We start from the raw sequence: 17,125 nt of genomic DNA on the forward strand, positions 1-17,125 counted from the left end.
ACACATTAATACATAATAATTGTTACAGAGGTATACAGAATCATTGTTACACATTAATACATAATAATTGTTACACAGGTATACAGAATCATTGTAACACATTAATGCATAATAATTGTTACACAGGTATACAGAATCATTGTTACACAGGTATACAGAATCATTGTTACACAGGTATACAGAATCATTGTTACACAGGTATACAGAATCAGCGTTACACAGGTATATATCTATTAACAAGTATTTAAATAAAAAGGGCGGAAGGTTATACTGCTGCTTTGTCGATTACAAGAAAGCGTTCGATCTTATTGAAAGGTCTCAATTATGGAGTAAACTAATAAGACAAGGTGTGAGGGGGAAAATGTTACGAGTCATTCAATCATTATATAATTCAGTTAAATCTTGTGTGAAACATAACGGTTATTACTCTGATTTCTTCTCCAACACAATCGGTCTCTTCCAAGGAGAAATCCTCTCCCCGATTTTGTACTCATTATTTGTAAATGACTGTGAAATGCATTTTATAAGTGAATGTTGTCCATCAATTGAACTTAACTTAATCAGTATTTTTCTTCTTATGTATGCTGATGATACAGTGTTATTTGCTGACTCTCCAGAGAATTTGCAACAGGTCATAGATGCTCTCAAATCTTATAACAATAAATATAGTCTTATTTTGAACACAGACAAGACGAAAATAATGGTCTTTAGAAACGGCGGGAATATTAAAAATAACGAAAAGTGGTTTTACAATGAAACTGAACTACAAATTGTAGACCAATTCAATTATCTAGGGATGCTTTTCAATTATAATGGTAAATTTTATGTTACCCAAAAGCATGTGGCTGAACAGGGCAATAAAGCATATTACGCTATATATAATAAGTTCAAAAATCATGATTTCAACATTAATACCCAATGTTCTGTGTTTGACACATATGTAAATAGCATACTTAGTTACAGTGCCGAGGTATGGGGTTTCCACAAAGCCTTAGATATTGAAAAGATACATATTAATTTTTGTAAAAAAGTACTTGGTGTGAAAAAAAGTACATGTAATAATTTAGTATATTGTGAACTCGGAAGATTACCATTGTCAACATTCAGAAAACTTCGTATAATTAAGTACTGGTTGAAACTGAGAAATTCATATAATTGTATATTAAGAAATTGCTATGAGGAAAGGATAAGATCAAATGACAGTTGGATTTTAAACATAAGAGCTGAATTAGATAAATTAGGACTGACTTATCTTTATAACGAGATATAACATGCAATGATAGGAAAGCTTATAAAATTATTGAAAATAGATTTTACGACGTTTATCGTCAAGAACTTTTATCAAACATACAAGCAATTCCAAAGGGTTTTCTATACCGACATCTTATCGATAATTTTACACTACAATTTTATTTAACTAAAACTATTAGTAGTTCTTACCAAAAGAATATAGCACGTATTAGACTTAGTTCACACAATTTAAATATTGAACAAGGACGGTATAGAAACCGTCCTAGAGATCATAGGATATGTGAAGTATGCAATTCTAATGATGTTGAGGATGAATTTCATTTTCTTCTAAGGTGTAACTGTTATACTGATTTAAGGCAAAAGTACATTAAGTCATATTATTACAGACGTCCCAGTGTTTTTAAGTTGATCCTTCTATTAAATACCCGGAATATTGGAGAATTAAATAAGTTAGGCAAATATATATCTTTGTGTTTTAAGCGACGAAATAATTATATCTAATTTTGCCTCAAGATAGGTTGATACAAACATATCAGACCTGTACTTTCATTTAAATTTTATATCAGTTTAAAAGACATGTCGAATGGTTGAGATTGTATAATTATAGGATAAAAGGTATATATCAGTGTACTTCCTGTCTACAAATCAGTGGTCCTTATAAAGCTAATATGTAAAATCGTATATGTATATACTTAAAGTAAGGATTGACACTATTTACCGTTTCTATAGTACTAGTATACTACATGTATATCATGCTTGTATTATCAATGAAACATATTGTATACTATATTACTTTATTATGCATTTATGATCAATGTATATGAATATTATCTATACTTAATAAATATGTCTGCGTTCATATAGATTTTATCCTGGGGCTTATATCGAGGATTTGTATGAAGAGTTTCTTTTAAAAAATCCTGAAAATTTTGTGGTCAACGTAGTGAATGTTGAAATATCAGTGCATAAACACTGTGATTATCATTTAATATGAATTTAAGTAAATGTAATGCATTGTGCTATTTTTTAATGATATACCATGTAATGTGTTCTTCTATATCAAGATATATATATTCTTGATTGATATAATGATATGATTGTCCATCACTATCTGTACTATTGTATTATTGTATATGTATATGTCTACTATCCAATGTGTCTCGTAACACAAGGAAATAAAATAATCTGAATCTATACAGAATGATTGTTTCACAGGTTTACAGAATCATTGTTACACAGGTATACAGAATCATTGTTACACATTAATACAGATTCATTGTTACACAAGTATACAGAATCATTGTTACACAGGTATACAGAATGAGCGTTACACAGGTTTACAGAATTATTGTTACACAGGTATACAGAATCATTGTTACACAGGTATACAGAATCATTGTTACACAGGTATACAGAATCATTGTTACACAGGTATACAGAATCATTGTTACACAGGTATACAGAATCATTGTTACACAGGTATACAGAATCATTGTTACACAGGTATACAGAATCATTGTTACACATTAATACATAATCATTGTTATACAGGTATATAGAATCATTGTTACACAGGTATACAGAATCATTGTTACACAGGTATACAGAATCATTGTTACACAAGTATACATAATCATTGTTATACAGGTATACAGAATCATTGTTACACAGGTATACAGAATCATTGTTATACAGGTATACAGAATCATTGTTATACAGGTATACAGAATCATTGTTACACAGGTATACAGAATCATTGTTACACATTGATACAGAATCATTGTTATACAGGTATACATAATCATTGTTATACAGGTATACAGAATCATTATTACACAGGTATACAGAATCATTGTTATACAGGTATACATAATCATTGTTATACAGGTATACAGAATCATTGTTATACAGGTATACAGAATCATTGTTACCCAGGTATACAGAATCATTGTTACACAGGTATACAGGATCAGCGTTACACAGGTATACAGAATCATTGTTATACAGGTATACAGAATCATTGTTATACAGGTATACAGAATCAGCGTTACACAGGTATACAGAATCATTGTTATACAGGTATACAGAATCATTGTTATACAGGTATACAGAATCAGCGTAACACAGGTAGACAGAATCATAATTATACAGGTATACAGAATCATTGTTACACAGGTATAAAGAATCATTATTACACAGGTATACAGAATAATTGTTACACAGGTATACAGAATCATTGTTACACAGGTATACAGAATCATTGTTACACAACTATACATACAAATTGTTACCCATTAAAACATAATAATTGTTACACAGGTATACAGAATCGTTGTTACACATTAATACATAATAATTGTTACACATTAATACATAATAATTGTTACACAGGTATACAGAATCATTGTTACACATCTATACAGAATCATTGTTACACAGGTATAAAGAATCATTGTTATACAGGTAAACAGAATCATTGTTACACAGGTATACAGAATCATTGTTACACAGGTATACAGAATCATTGTTACACAGGTATACAGAATCATTGTTACACAAGTATACAGAATCATTGTTACACATTGATACAGAATCATTGTTACACAGGTATACAGAATCATTGTTACACAGGTATACAGAATCATTGTTACACAGGTATACAGAATCATTGTTACACAGGTATACAGAATCATTGTTACATAGGTATACAGAATCATTGTTACACAGGTATACAGAATCATTGTTACACATTAATACAGGATCATTGTTATACAGGTATACATAATCATTGTTACACAGGTATACAGAATCATTGTTACACAGGTATACAGAATCATTGTTTCACAGGTATACAGAATCATTGTTACACAGGTATACAGAATCATTGTTACACAGGTATACAGAATCATTGTTACACAGGTATACAGAATCATTGTTACACATTAATACAGAATCATTGTTATACAGGTATACAGAATCATTGTTACACATTGATACAGAATCATTGTTATACAGGTATACAGAATCATTGTTACACAGGTATACAGAATCATTGTTACACAGGTATTAGTATACAGATAATGGTTACACAGGTATTAGTATACAGATAATGGTTACACAGGTATTAGTATACAGATAATGGTTACACAGGTATTGGTATAGACGCGATGGTGAGCATATTTGCGTAAATTGGCAAACTCCTGTATCAATTATGTATTAAACGTTCGACTGTATCGGATCTTTTTTTCAAAATGCAAATGAAATCAGACCATTTGATTGAGGAACATAATTCACTTCAGCATTCGATACACCAACTTACCTGGTTGATAGTGCTAGCTAAGGTATTCCTTTTGAGATTAATATATATACAAAATGTATATACATAAGTAAAAATACCAAGTATTCAGAAATCGTTTCTAAGATATTCCCCTTTGATAACAATTTGTTCAAGTCATCATACATTGTATCTTAGGTAGTGTTGACATTTAAGTTTGTGCTCTGAATACTTACATCTCGAATATTTTAGTTTAAATCTCAATTGGAACTCTTTTTAAAAACTTTTACTGTCTTAAATTGTTTCAGTTGCACTCTTTTTTTTCAATTTTGGGATAAAATTAGCATTACTGCATTTTATGATTTTCTATTGATATAAATTGTATGGGATGAAATGTATTACATGTATGAAATGACAATCGTGTGTAATGCATTAGAGAAGGTGTTTAACGATATATAAACCATATGTATACATAGTGAGGGAAATTTATTGCATTTAATGTTATACGAATGATGACTTAAAGCAGACTGTAATGCATTTGCAGAGGTCAATAACACCATAACTACCGTCGGCCACCATAAAATGATATACACTATCAATGGACAGCTTCCTGGACCTTCTATAGTAGTCTACGAGGGACAGCAGGTAACATATACAGTCGGAGAGACATACTTAACGTTTGCTTGCGTGTTTTTTATTAAGTTTCTGTAACATCATGGTTCAGTAAGCAACACATATAGTCACATAGGTATGATAAGTGATTTATAACATATAGGGCGGTCTACTTAATAAAGGTAGACAGATAACCTATGTTATTGAGAGGTTAACTATTCCTTGTCTTCTCAATAAAGGTTGATAAATAACCTATGTTAGTGAGAGGTTAACTATTCCTTAACATCTTAATAAAGGTAGACAGATAACCTATGTTAGTGAGAGGTTAACTTTTCCTTATCATCTTAATAAAGCTAGACAGATAAGCTATGTTTGTGAAAGGTTAACTTTTCATTATTCTCTTAATAAAGGTAGACATATAACCTATGTTAGTGGAAGGTTAACTATTCCTTATCCTCTTAATAAAGGTAGACGGATAACCTATGTTAGTGAGAGGTTAACTATTCCTTGTCTTCTCAATAAAGGTTGATAAATAACCTATGTTAGTGAGAGGTTGACTATTCCTTAACATCTTAATAAAGGTAGACAGATAACCTATGTTAGTGAGAGGTTAACTTTTCCTTATCATCTTAATAAAGCTAGACATATAACCTATGTTAGTGGAAGGTTAACTATTCATTATCCTCTTAATAAAGGTAGACGGATAACATATGTTAGTGTGAGGTTAACTATTCCTTGTCTTCTCAATAAAGATAGACGGATAACCTATGTTATTGAGAGGTTAACTATTTCTTATCATCTTAATAAAGGTAGACAGATAACCTATGTTAGTGTGAGGTTAACTATTCCTTGTCTTCTCAATAAAGGTAGACAGATAACCTATGTTAGTGTGAGGTTAACTATTCCTTGTCTTCTCAATAAAGATAGACGGATAACCTATGTTATTGAGAGGTTAACTATTTCTTATCATCTTAATAAAGGTAGACAGATAACCTATGTTATTGAGAGGTTAACTATTTCTTATCATCTTAATAAAGGTAGACAGATAACCTATGTTAGTGTGAGGTTAACTATTCCTTGTCTTCTCAATAAAGGTAGACGGATAACCTATGTTAGTGAGAGGTTAACTATTCCTTGTCTTCTCAATAAAGGTTGATAAATAACCTATGTTAGTGAGAGGTTAACTATTCCTTGTCCTCTTCATAAAGGTTGACAAATAACCTATGTTAGTGGAAGGTTAACTATTCCTTGTCCTCTTCATAAAGTTAGACGGATAAGTGGATAACCTATGTTAGTGGGAGGTTAACTATTCCTAGTCCTCTTCATACAGGTAGACGTAAAACCAATGTTAGTGAGAAGTTAACTATTTCTTGTCCTCTTCATAAAGGTGGACGTAAAACCAATGTTAGTGAGAAGTTAACTATTCCTTGTCCTCTTCATAAAGGTAGACGTAATACCAATGTTAGTGAGAAGTTAACTATTGCTTTTCCTCTTCATAAGGTAGACAAATAACCTATGTTAGTGAGAGGTTAACTATTCCTTATCCTCTTCATAAAGGTATACAGATAACATATGTTAGTGTGAGGTTAACTATTCCTGATCCTCTTATCCCTTCCTGTTCCTTGTGTATGCAATACTATATAACTATTGTGTATACACTATCAGGTTTATTTAATGGTCATGAGGCGGCCCAATTGGTCAGACAGTATGATAGTAATAGCAATCCCCGATGAAGCCAGTATTCCATGTAAACTAGAAATAGAAATTGCCAGAGAGGAGTTAATTAACGTAGATTCCAACGAAAAAATGATGTAATGTGAAAGACATAAGAATGCTTCAGTATATACTATACAGTATTTGTATTAAAGCAAAAACAATTATATAAAACAATTAATGAGGGTTTTTATTTTTGTTAAATAAACAATAGTCAAATTTATAAGAAGCAGAAGAATTGATAAATTGTATACAATAGATATACATTATTTTAACAAAAAAGGCATTAAAGAAACCGTTCAACACTAAACACAGGACACATATTCAGCAATAAGAGAAAAATCAGGATATCAATCAATGTATGACCTTATACGAAGGAATTTGAAATGATGCATACCTGTTAAAAGGTGGTCGTCAATGTGAAAAATGACCTAGTCATGGAGGGACTAACTATCCACTGGCACGGACTCTATCAGAGGGGGACGCCGTGGATGGACGGAGTGGACATGATCAGCCAGTGTCCAATCAGCCCTGGACAGTCGTTTACTTACAGGTAATAAATATACTTCTTTTTACTATACATTAGACACATAACCATTTATGTCAAATAATATCTTTGCTAATTCATCAATTGGCGACTGCCTTTACAGCCTACACATAATCAATATTCTGAATGAAAAGAGGTGATTCAGCTATCAGTTTTTAAGTCATCTTTTCGATTGTCCATACTCACGATTAGGTTTATTGCGGAGCCAGCTGGAACACACTGGTACCACTCCCATTTGGGGGTCCAAAGAACAGACGGTCTTGCCGGAGCACTCATTGTACTACCTCGGCCGAGTGATAAAACGGTAGGTCTCCAGTGTCGTTTGTATATTACACTGATTAGAGGAAAGATAAGGAACGCCAGCATTATTTTGTTTCTTTCGCCTGATTAAACGATGTCATATAGATATGTATACAATTAGCTTAGGTTGCAAGTAACCTTATATTATAACTACATGTATTTAAAAATGTCATGCATAGCATTAGGATTCTCTGACCCCGGAGAGGTGTGGCCACACTTATTTAATGGTGTGAGATTTTTTTAATCTCTTTTCCTGGACAGATGTATTACACACTTTTACTTGTGTGTGATTTACTTCTCACACTTTAACCGTTGTTAGATTTTAAAATCTTAAACCCTGGGCAAGACTCGTGTTTGGCAGCTTAACTATCTTACCCCGAGGGTTGGGATTCCCCTGTCTCACTGCCATGGGGGTGACGTGACGAAATACAATTGTTGAGAACGTGAGAAGAGCACATGTAGCTTGTCTTTTCCCTAGGGTGAGATAAGAAAATCTCACCCCGGTAAAACTGCGGATATCCCTGTCCAGGGTATGAGAACCTCCTGTCTCAGCCCCAAGGGGGTTAAAGATTCTATTAATCCCTTATCTTGGACAGGTGTGTCCGAACTTTTATCGGTGTGAGATTTCTTGATCTCTTACCTTGGTCAGGTGTGCACACATCTCAACCAAAAGGAGAATCTTAAACTGATAAACAGTATGTCTGTCAATTTGGCAGCTGAACAAACTAACCTTTATGGCAAATACTCAAATTCCAACCCTAATCTAATGGGAGAAAGTTTATCATTTTAACATCCTCCTCTAACATCCATACATCTATCGCTCTTGGTTCCACGACATTTCGGTACCTATCGCCGTCTTTGATGGTAGGGTTTCATAATTATGTGTTAGCGCTGTTGGTTTACTATCAAGGACGATGAACCTATTGAAAAGGAGTTCGTGGTGCTGACCCAGGACTGGTACACCTTCCCCTCTGTCGAGCTGCTGAAACTATTTCAATGGGATCTTCGAAGGTATGTGTAATCAATGCAGGTAAAAGAATATAGAAAACAAGTGAGTTAGTAAGTAAACATAACATACCAGACTACCGTCCTTATCAGACGTGTTAACGCATTATTGTTGCGTACAGTTTAGAATAACAGCTCACATAAGATATATCTTTCATTTAATGTTAAATCGCATTTGAAAAAACATGCAGGAGTTGAAGCAAACTGCGTACATTACGTACACGTTACAATTTATCCCTAACTACACTACATTTCCCTGCATATTCTTTCATCAAGACGATTAGAATTAGTGTTTAAACCTTGAGTAATATTCCGCAATACATTTCGATTGGCAAAATACTATGCAGGACATGCCGATAGTTTGTACACCACAATGACGCATCGCGTGTAAACAAAGATCCTAATAACATATCAATCATTTCGGCATTTGTTCTAAATTGAAATCAAACGAGACAATTACTATCGGCACTTAAAATATCAATTGAATATAAAAATTCATCAATTTTTAGATATTCGTTTGGCCTGGATGATCCTCGCTGTTTCATTTCGTCTGAAATAAGAAAGTCGGACTTGGGATTCACGGGGTTTATGCTGTTTGAAAGCGGCATCATCAATGGCAGAGGTACGTTAAAAACTGAAACTTAATAGCTTGCTGAAGGGACTTGGTCGTTAGTGTGTTAAATCGAGATTTAAATGCTTATTATCGGAGTGAAGCCGACAGTAACAGTGAAAATGCACTTGCGGTACCTTGGGACACCCCCTTGAACATGCAATCGGATTAATTTTTGTTTTCAATATTATTAATCTATGGTATTAAGAATAATAAGAATAAGAATATATTAATTAAGTCATTGATTCTATTAAAATATGACGTAATCTATGTTCAACAAGTAGCCATTTACTTTGCTATTGCTTATCGTAATTGCAGTGTGTCAAAATAAATATGAAATATATTAGTGTTTAGGCATTAGAAGTAACACCAAGAGAACTTCTTAAAAAACTTAAACTACTGTGTATTGTACCACTACAGTGAAGACAAAGTGAAATAACGAGTTCAAATATTTTTTCAGGCCACTATTATCCCGATTGGGGTGATGTACCGAAGCTGCCCAAACTACCTTACGAGACGTTCGTCGTCAAGAGTAACAAGACTTATCGGTTCCGCGTGATCAATAGCGCTAACGCCTTCACACTAATTATATCTGTCGACCAGGTAATTATTTATAACGACTATAGTATATATCATAACTCCTTGTAATCTATGCAATAGTACTTTGTAGTACTGTAAATTATTTATATTTCGCGTGGGATTTATTTCCGCGTTAAAACGTGAGGAGAGTCAATCGCCATTTCAAATCTTTCGTGATTATTTGTAAGAAAATAAAACTTTGGGATGATGACCAGGCTATCGGTAACCGATATAGGATTCATGACTGTTATAGCTCGTATCTAGATCAGCGTTCGCGAAATAATATATTCGTGAAGATGTCTGAAAAAATAAGTATTCGCCAAATTTAATTGTTTTACAGTATGTATTATCAGCACACTTTAAATTTTTGAGAGAAACAAATATATCAATTTTGTTATTTTAAATCACACTCTCTGATTCTTTGTCTTTGAAATCTGACAATAAATACGATATTGTAAATATATATCTCGTGAGACATAAAAGTAATTTATTTTGTTGTAATAATAATCATAAGCGAGAGAATTATAATATCGAGTACTTATAGCATCAACTGGAAGTGATCTCAACCGACGGCCATGGCGTTCGGGGGAAAAAGTTGGACTTTATCGTAACTACACCGGGAGAGAGATTTGACTTCCTGCTGCGCACGTCGGAAACCCCGGGCAATTATTGGTTCCGAGTCGAGGTCAGAAACTCACCTGTAATGAACAATTCAAAACTAATCCGATCCCGTCCCAGAAATATTCTTAAAGAACCCTAGTGTGTATACTACATTAATTATAAATCAACAGCTTTAAGAAATATAGAGGATTAAGATGGTAGGGGAGGAGAAGGGTAACTATTTTGTTCTCAAAACAAGATAATACCTCACTTTTTACAAATTTTTGCATTGTGGTCACGTGACCTTAAACTTGCAGTCTACACAATTCAAAAACCCGGAATCGGACAAAGCCTGTTTCAGCCTAGATCCAGATAAGACCAAAATGAAATTAAACAACAAACACATTAACTAAACAGATTGTCTGATCTAAATATACTTCAAATGTAGGACCTATATCATGTGTTGTCACAAAGCGAATATCTGTCAGCATTTAGAGCGTTAATAACAAAATCTTACACATTAAGTATCGTTTAATGTTTCATTTGTATGTATCTCCTGTAGCAAATCAGAGACTCGATAAATATTTGCACAAAGGATATAAGTTTAGGAAGGAAACAACTGCATATAAAGTCATATAAAATACGTTTAGCATATGATAAACATCATGGTGGCAAACTTCACCTAAATATACATAATATTAACCGTATCCTTGATCTAACCTCTGTATACTTTAAATAGACTGCAAACCTTTTAACACACCATGCATGACTTATAATCACATATATGTATAACCATATATATTTTCGAATTCAAAACGTGAGGAGTACTATACACTTATATATAATCCTATTTTGTTTTTGAGGCTTTCTGCTAAATCATGGTTTTACTAATTGAACGTTCAGAACCTTGTTTTCTATGACAAGTGTGCTAATTCGCTAAATGTGTTTAAATTCAGATATCCTGTACATTATGGGATTTTCTAAAAATCTTTCCACTTTATACGATACATACTCTTTTTATGACATTAAACAGGCGAATGGTGCTGGGCAAATAAGAGGTGTCCTAAAGTATGAGACCGTACCAGCCGACATTCCCAACTCCGTAAGGAAGAACTGTTCTGGCAACGACGAATGTTTGGCTGTCAATTGTATGAATCAGTGAGTTCTCTATAATCGTCATCTTTATCTCATTAATTAGTACCATTTACAGTAGGGCGAGTGTTTATCCATGATCCGGGACATTACACTAGTTTTCATTGCCTCTGTTCTCAGTTAGAGAACGTGGCCTTTTTAGACCGAGCAATTAACGTGAAGGGTGTCCTCAATGAAAAACGAGACTTTTTTACCTTGATATTCTCTTGTATAATTTTGATATGAGTTTAAGCATTGCTGATTTAAAAGAATATAATTTTAAAACTGATCAACAACAAAAATTCAACGTTACAAATATTTGAAAATGAACCCTATCATTTATAAATTACAGAGTGTTCCCTCCGGACTACAATCTGACCTGTACACCGCTACACGAACTGAAACTGGACACACGACAGGACAAAAGACAAGTGCCAAAGTACACAGACGATGGCACATTCGTCGAAATCATGCTCACCAATCGGTACAAAAGTGAGTTTTTTTTACATGTATATATAAAACAAGTATATAAAATAAGTATAGATAATTAAAATATGTACACAAGTCAGAGTTAAGTACTTACATTTATTGATAATATATAATTCAACATACCAAAGCGTGTTGTAAACATGTACATGATATATATGTATTTACTTATATCGCAAAGAACACACTAACGATGTGGTTCCATTTTTTATGTTAAGCACTGATGCCTATTGCTGTTATGAACGGGAAGAGCTTCGTCAAACCGTCTTCTCCTTTGCAGGTAGGTCACTGGATGTACCAGATGGTATTTCCTGTTTTATTTATTAGCATAATTGATCACATTAATTGTATAGCATTGGTATCAAGTATTTCTCTATACTGGGTTGTCCATGCTGTTTCAGACATACCCCGACATTGAAAATGCGACGGAATCATGTAACAAAACAGACATTAAGTGTGTAGGTGAGGTCTGTTTCTGTACCCACATCATCAAGGTTAAACTCGGAACCACCTTGCAGTTTGTCCTAGTAGCTCCAGGTAAGGCTCGTATTCTTTCAAAGTACATAATAAGTTTGTATATATATTCACTTCATTTTGTGATAATCATCATTGTCTAAAATGCTTATTCCGTTTTTCCTTATCATGTGAACTTTATTATTTTAATAAGAATGGCGTAACAATGTATATAAAACCTATCAACAACACTTGTTGGCCACGATGGAAACGCGCGAGGGGGCTACTGTAGGTCGAAACGGAAAACAATCGAATCGATCCCCCAACGCTTAGGTAACATGCGAGTGTGTGACTACGCGACACACGACCATCCTAGCATATATCATGAATATATATATAAATAATAGTACTTCTTATTCTATAGACTGAGATCGGTTGTGTTGTACGATACAAACATTTGCGTCATACTAATACATTCCTACGATCGCCCTGTTTATTTTCAGGACCTTTCGTGAATGTGCCCATTCTTGGACTACAACATCCGACCCACATACACGGACACGATTTCCACGTACTGAAGGTGGCTTACTCCCATTACAACCTATCCTCGGGCGAGTCCCTCGGGATGAATGAAGATATCGAGTGTGAGACTAAGGTTTGGTGTGACCGACCAAAGTGGAAAAACGAATCCTGGGGAGGTGATAACATTCCAGGGTTAAACCTTGTGAACCCACCTATCAAGGACACTGTACTTCTACCAAGACATGGATACACAGTCATTAGGATGAAGGCTGACAATCCTGGTACGATCAGCAATCACAATTCTCCTAAATCCGTTTGGAACAGGTTTATCAAATAAAAACTCAACAAAGATGCATTGGCATTTATCCTTACAATAAGATATTGTCATAAAAAAAAACTGCGAAACTAACTCATTTAGCCTTTCATGTGAATGTACAGAATTTATTTATTATGAAAGAGTTATGCTTATGACTTTGTCTGTTTTAGGTTTCTGGTTCATGCATTGTCATATAGAGATTCACCAGATCACAGGCATGGCCCTTATACTACAAGTCGGAGACGTGGACGAGATGCCACCTACACCTAAAAACTTCCCGACTTGTGGCAACTTCAAATTCCCAAAAGAGGAGTTCGACGAAATCATTAAAAGTGCGTTTCTTGTCAAAACGTAATGACTGTATATATTAACTCATGATATGGTCCTTTATATTTAAAATAAACACAATATGATATGGGGTATGTATTAATAAGATTTAAATAACATGTTAAGAATGTTTCGATATCACAATAAACATATACGTCACACTTTGATTTTTATTATGATCACAGGAGAAAAGTTTGAAATGTAAAATCAAACCAATATTTAAAACTTGTATGTTCGTTATATTTTTCAGCGTCAAAGACGTCCAAAAACACCAAAGTACTGAACAGCGCTTCTTCTCTCGTCAGAGACAAACCTGAACTTGACAACGTTCAAAGTGTTCCAGGATGTGTTAATTCAGTCCCAGATGACAATGACACGAAGACTGTCTACGTCATCGCAATATGTGCACTAGTAGTTACTGCCATAGCAACCGGACTGTGCTTGGTTTGGCAAATCATGGAAAAGAAACGTTTAATCAACAAGTATAGTAACGATGTAAGTGTGACGTACAGCCAGCCAGTGAGTGATAAAGATAATCTCATCAATTCGTGCATGGGCAACAGACAGTCGGCAACATACCTAACCTTTCGGAAAATTTGACAAAAAGGACAAACAATCATATGTTAATATAAAGCTTACAAATTATTATAACCAATACTTAAAAAAATCAATATATGAAGGATTTTAGTAGTCATTTCAGTTCACTTTTTTGAAGTTTCGTTACAGTTTTCTTGTGAGTCAGACAAGCTTTTTTGTCATAGTTCACTCATGTCGAGAAATAAAACACTGTTGTAGTCTGTTTTTCAAGTAAATAGATGTTCATGTACTTATCCTAATCAAGTAAAAATGTTTTTGCAATAAAATTGTGGCTGATCTACATATTTCTGTTTTACTACATTTGTGTTAAGGCTGTAAATGGGATTATCTGTATGGATATAATATCAACATTGTCATTAATCAAAGGACAGTACAAAAGTCACGTAAGGTACAGCATGTAATGACATAGAGTAGAACAGAATTAAACAGCGCCATACAGTTGTTTTGTCACGTGACTTATTGGTGATGCTGAGGGCCAAACGTGATTTTACTAGGCGACCAAAACACTCAAAAAGAAATATCAAAATCAGGATCGGAGGCGCAAATGACCCATGAAGTTATCTGACTTAATGATTGTCAACATTGGATTTCTATCTAATGTTATATGCTTGTGTACTTATATTCTGAACCGTGTCATTAAGCAATTAAATTAAAACGTGACAAGCAGGTTATGAGGAATCTAGGGGGCTAAACAATCAACCAGCAATATCTACCACCTGTTATCACAAAGGATTGTACAAAAATTACATCGGTATTAGCACATTCTAAAACAAACTGTGAGGTACATACAGATCAGGGGCAATTAATACTCAAGGTGAATGTAGTTACGTGTGATTTTGGCTATGTAGGTTGCTGAAGAACTTGGTGCATGTAAACTTGTCGTTGGGAATAATAAGATTGATAATATAATTATGTATCATAACACAAAAGACTTTTTAACAGACAAATCATTTTTTTTTAATTTTTAATTTTTAAGGCATTTTTAATACATAAATACATTAATAATCACACACACATACATACATCGATTCCAATCGGTTGTTTTTCACACTATCATTTTCACCATCATCACAAACTATGTCTTTAATCATCATCATCATCATCATCATTATCATCATCTCTTCATAATATTATCATATCATCATTACATTATCAAACTAATCATAACCATCATCTTATCATCAAACTAATCTTCATAGCATCATCATCATCATCATCATCATCATCCTATCTTCATAATATCATCATCCTACTAATTATCATCATTATCTCATAATCATACAGTCATCATGATCTCATCATCATCACAATCAACATTATAATCATAATATCATAATCATCTCATTAACATAGTATCTTCATCAACATCATATTCTCATCATCATACTAATCATCACAATCTTATCATCATAATCTTATCATAATATCATCATCATTTTCATCATCATCATGGTCATCATCATCACAACAGACAAATCATATTCAGTAGAGCTTTCGTATCATATTTTCCATCAAGTAGCATATGCATATGTTCCTCTCAGTGCAAAACTTAAGATTCACTTAAAACTCTATACACCAATGACGGAGCGCGTGATATCACTAGTGTATCATTGTTAACAGTCAGGTGAGCCGACGGGTTCAAGGACTGTAGAAGATGTAGAACGTTTTTAGATTTTAAAAATAATCAAAGAGAATTTAAAACATCTATAAACGCTAAGCATAGACATGTTAAATATGGTTTCTCATCTAATATCATAATGTAATATTTTATGATTAATTAACAGATTTGATATATCAATACATACAAAATGCATAAAAAACATTAACTGCTATCCAAAATATACCGAATGTCTGACAATCTGCTTTAACTTCGACTTTAACTAAAATGCACTACTGCTCTTTATCAATGCTCCGCTAATTACGATTCACTAAAACCCTATACAAACTCTCCATAGGTTGTTCGGGATGGTATAGTGGTTACGCACTTGCCTGTCACCTAGGCGGCCGGGTTCAATTCCCGATCGGACGTGGAAAGTTATGAGGTCACCTGTTCAACCACGTGGGTTTTCCCTGTGTACTCAAATTTCCAATCGCTATCCAATTTAAAGTTGACAGAACATGTTTCGTAATTGTTGTAAAATAAATAAAGTTTATTTATTTAACTATCCGATAATTTAAATTCACTAAAATATTATGAATAATGTCCGAAAATTAAGTTTCACTTAAAAAAATCTTTAATATTCATCCGATAATAATAATTCACCAAAATCTTTTTAACTATCCAAAACCTAAAATGCACTTAACCTCTACCCATCCTTTCCAATAATTAGTGTTCACTAAAGCTCTATACAACAATGACGGAGCGCGTGATATCACAAGTGTAATATGGCCTACAATCAGGTGAGCCGACGGGTTCAGACCGTAGAAGATGTAGAACGTTTTCAGATTTAAAAAAAAATCAAAAAGGCTTATTTGCTACACATAGACATGCTAAATTTATTTTTCATCTAATGTAATAATGTAATGTTTTATGATATATTTACAAATTTAATATATGTCAATACATACAAAATGAATCGAAACATTAACAGCTACCCTATAAAGTGACTGTCTGATAATCTGATTTAACTTCGACTTTAATTAAAATACATCACAACTCTTTATTAACTCTTCGCTAATTATGATTCACTAAAACTATATACAAACTCTCCATTGGGTGGTCGAGTGGCATAGTGGTAACGCACTTGCCCGTCGCCTGGGGCTGGGGTCCGATTCCTCGATGGGACGTAAAAAAGTATGGGG

The 17,125-nt window shown here is 33.6% G+C and overlaps 1 protein-coding gene across 1 annotated transcript in view; it reads left to right on the plus strand.

The window, feature by feature from the left end:
- LOC117330123 overlaps nucleotides 1-17,125 on the plus strand; it is a 30,076-nt gene that overhangs the window by 526 nt on the left and 12,425 nt on the right. Inside the window, exons 2-15 of the mRNA XM_033888341.1 lie at nucleotides 5,070-5,170; nucleotides 7,258-7,403; nucleotides 7,590-7,701; nucleotides 8,608-8,708; nucleotides 9,212-9,324; nucleotides 9,773-9,915; nucleotides 10,436-10,576; nucleotides 11,525-11,649; nucleotides 11,975-12,114; nucleotides 12,327-12,388; nucleotides 12,510-12,645; nucleotides 13,065-13,364; nucleotides 13,570-13,731; nucleotides 13,977-14,321. Coding sequence (XP_033744232.1) covers nucleotides 5,070-5,170; nucleotides 7,258-7,403; nucleotides 7,590-7,701; nucleotides 8,608-8,708; nucleotides 9,212-9,324; nucleotides 9,773-9,915; nucleotides 10,436-10,576; nucleotides 11,525-11,649; nucleotides 11,975-12,114; nucleotides 12,327-12,388; nucleotides 12,510-12,645; nucleotides 13,065-13,364; nucleotides 13,570-13,731; nucleotides 13,977-14,321 — 2,127 coding nt within the window. The remainder of the gene's footprint in view (nucleotides 1-5,069; nucleotides 5,171-7,257; nucleotides 7,404-7,589; nucleotides 7,702-8,607; nucleotides 8,709-9,211; nucleotides 9,325-9,772; nucleotides 9,916-10,435; nucleotides 10,577-11,524; nucleotides 11,650-11,974; nucleotides 12,115-12,326; nucleotides 12,389-12,509; nucleotides 12,646-13,064; nucleotides 13,365-13,569; nucleotides 13,732-13,976; nucleotides 14,322-17,125) is intronic.

The sequence above is a fragment of the Pecten maximus genome, chromosome 6 (genome assembly GCF_902652985.1).
Source record: "Pecten maximus chromosome 6, xPecMax1.1, whole genome shotgun sequence".
Taxonomy (NCBI): domain Eukaryota; kingdom Metazoa; phylum Mollusca; class Bivalvia; order Pectinida; family Pectinidae; genus Pecten; species Pecten maximus.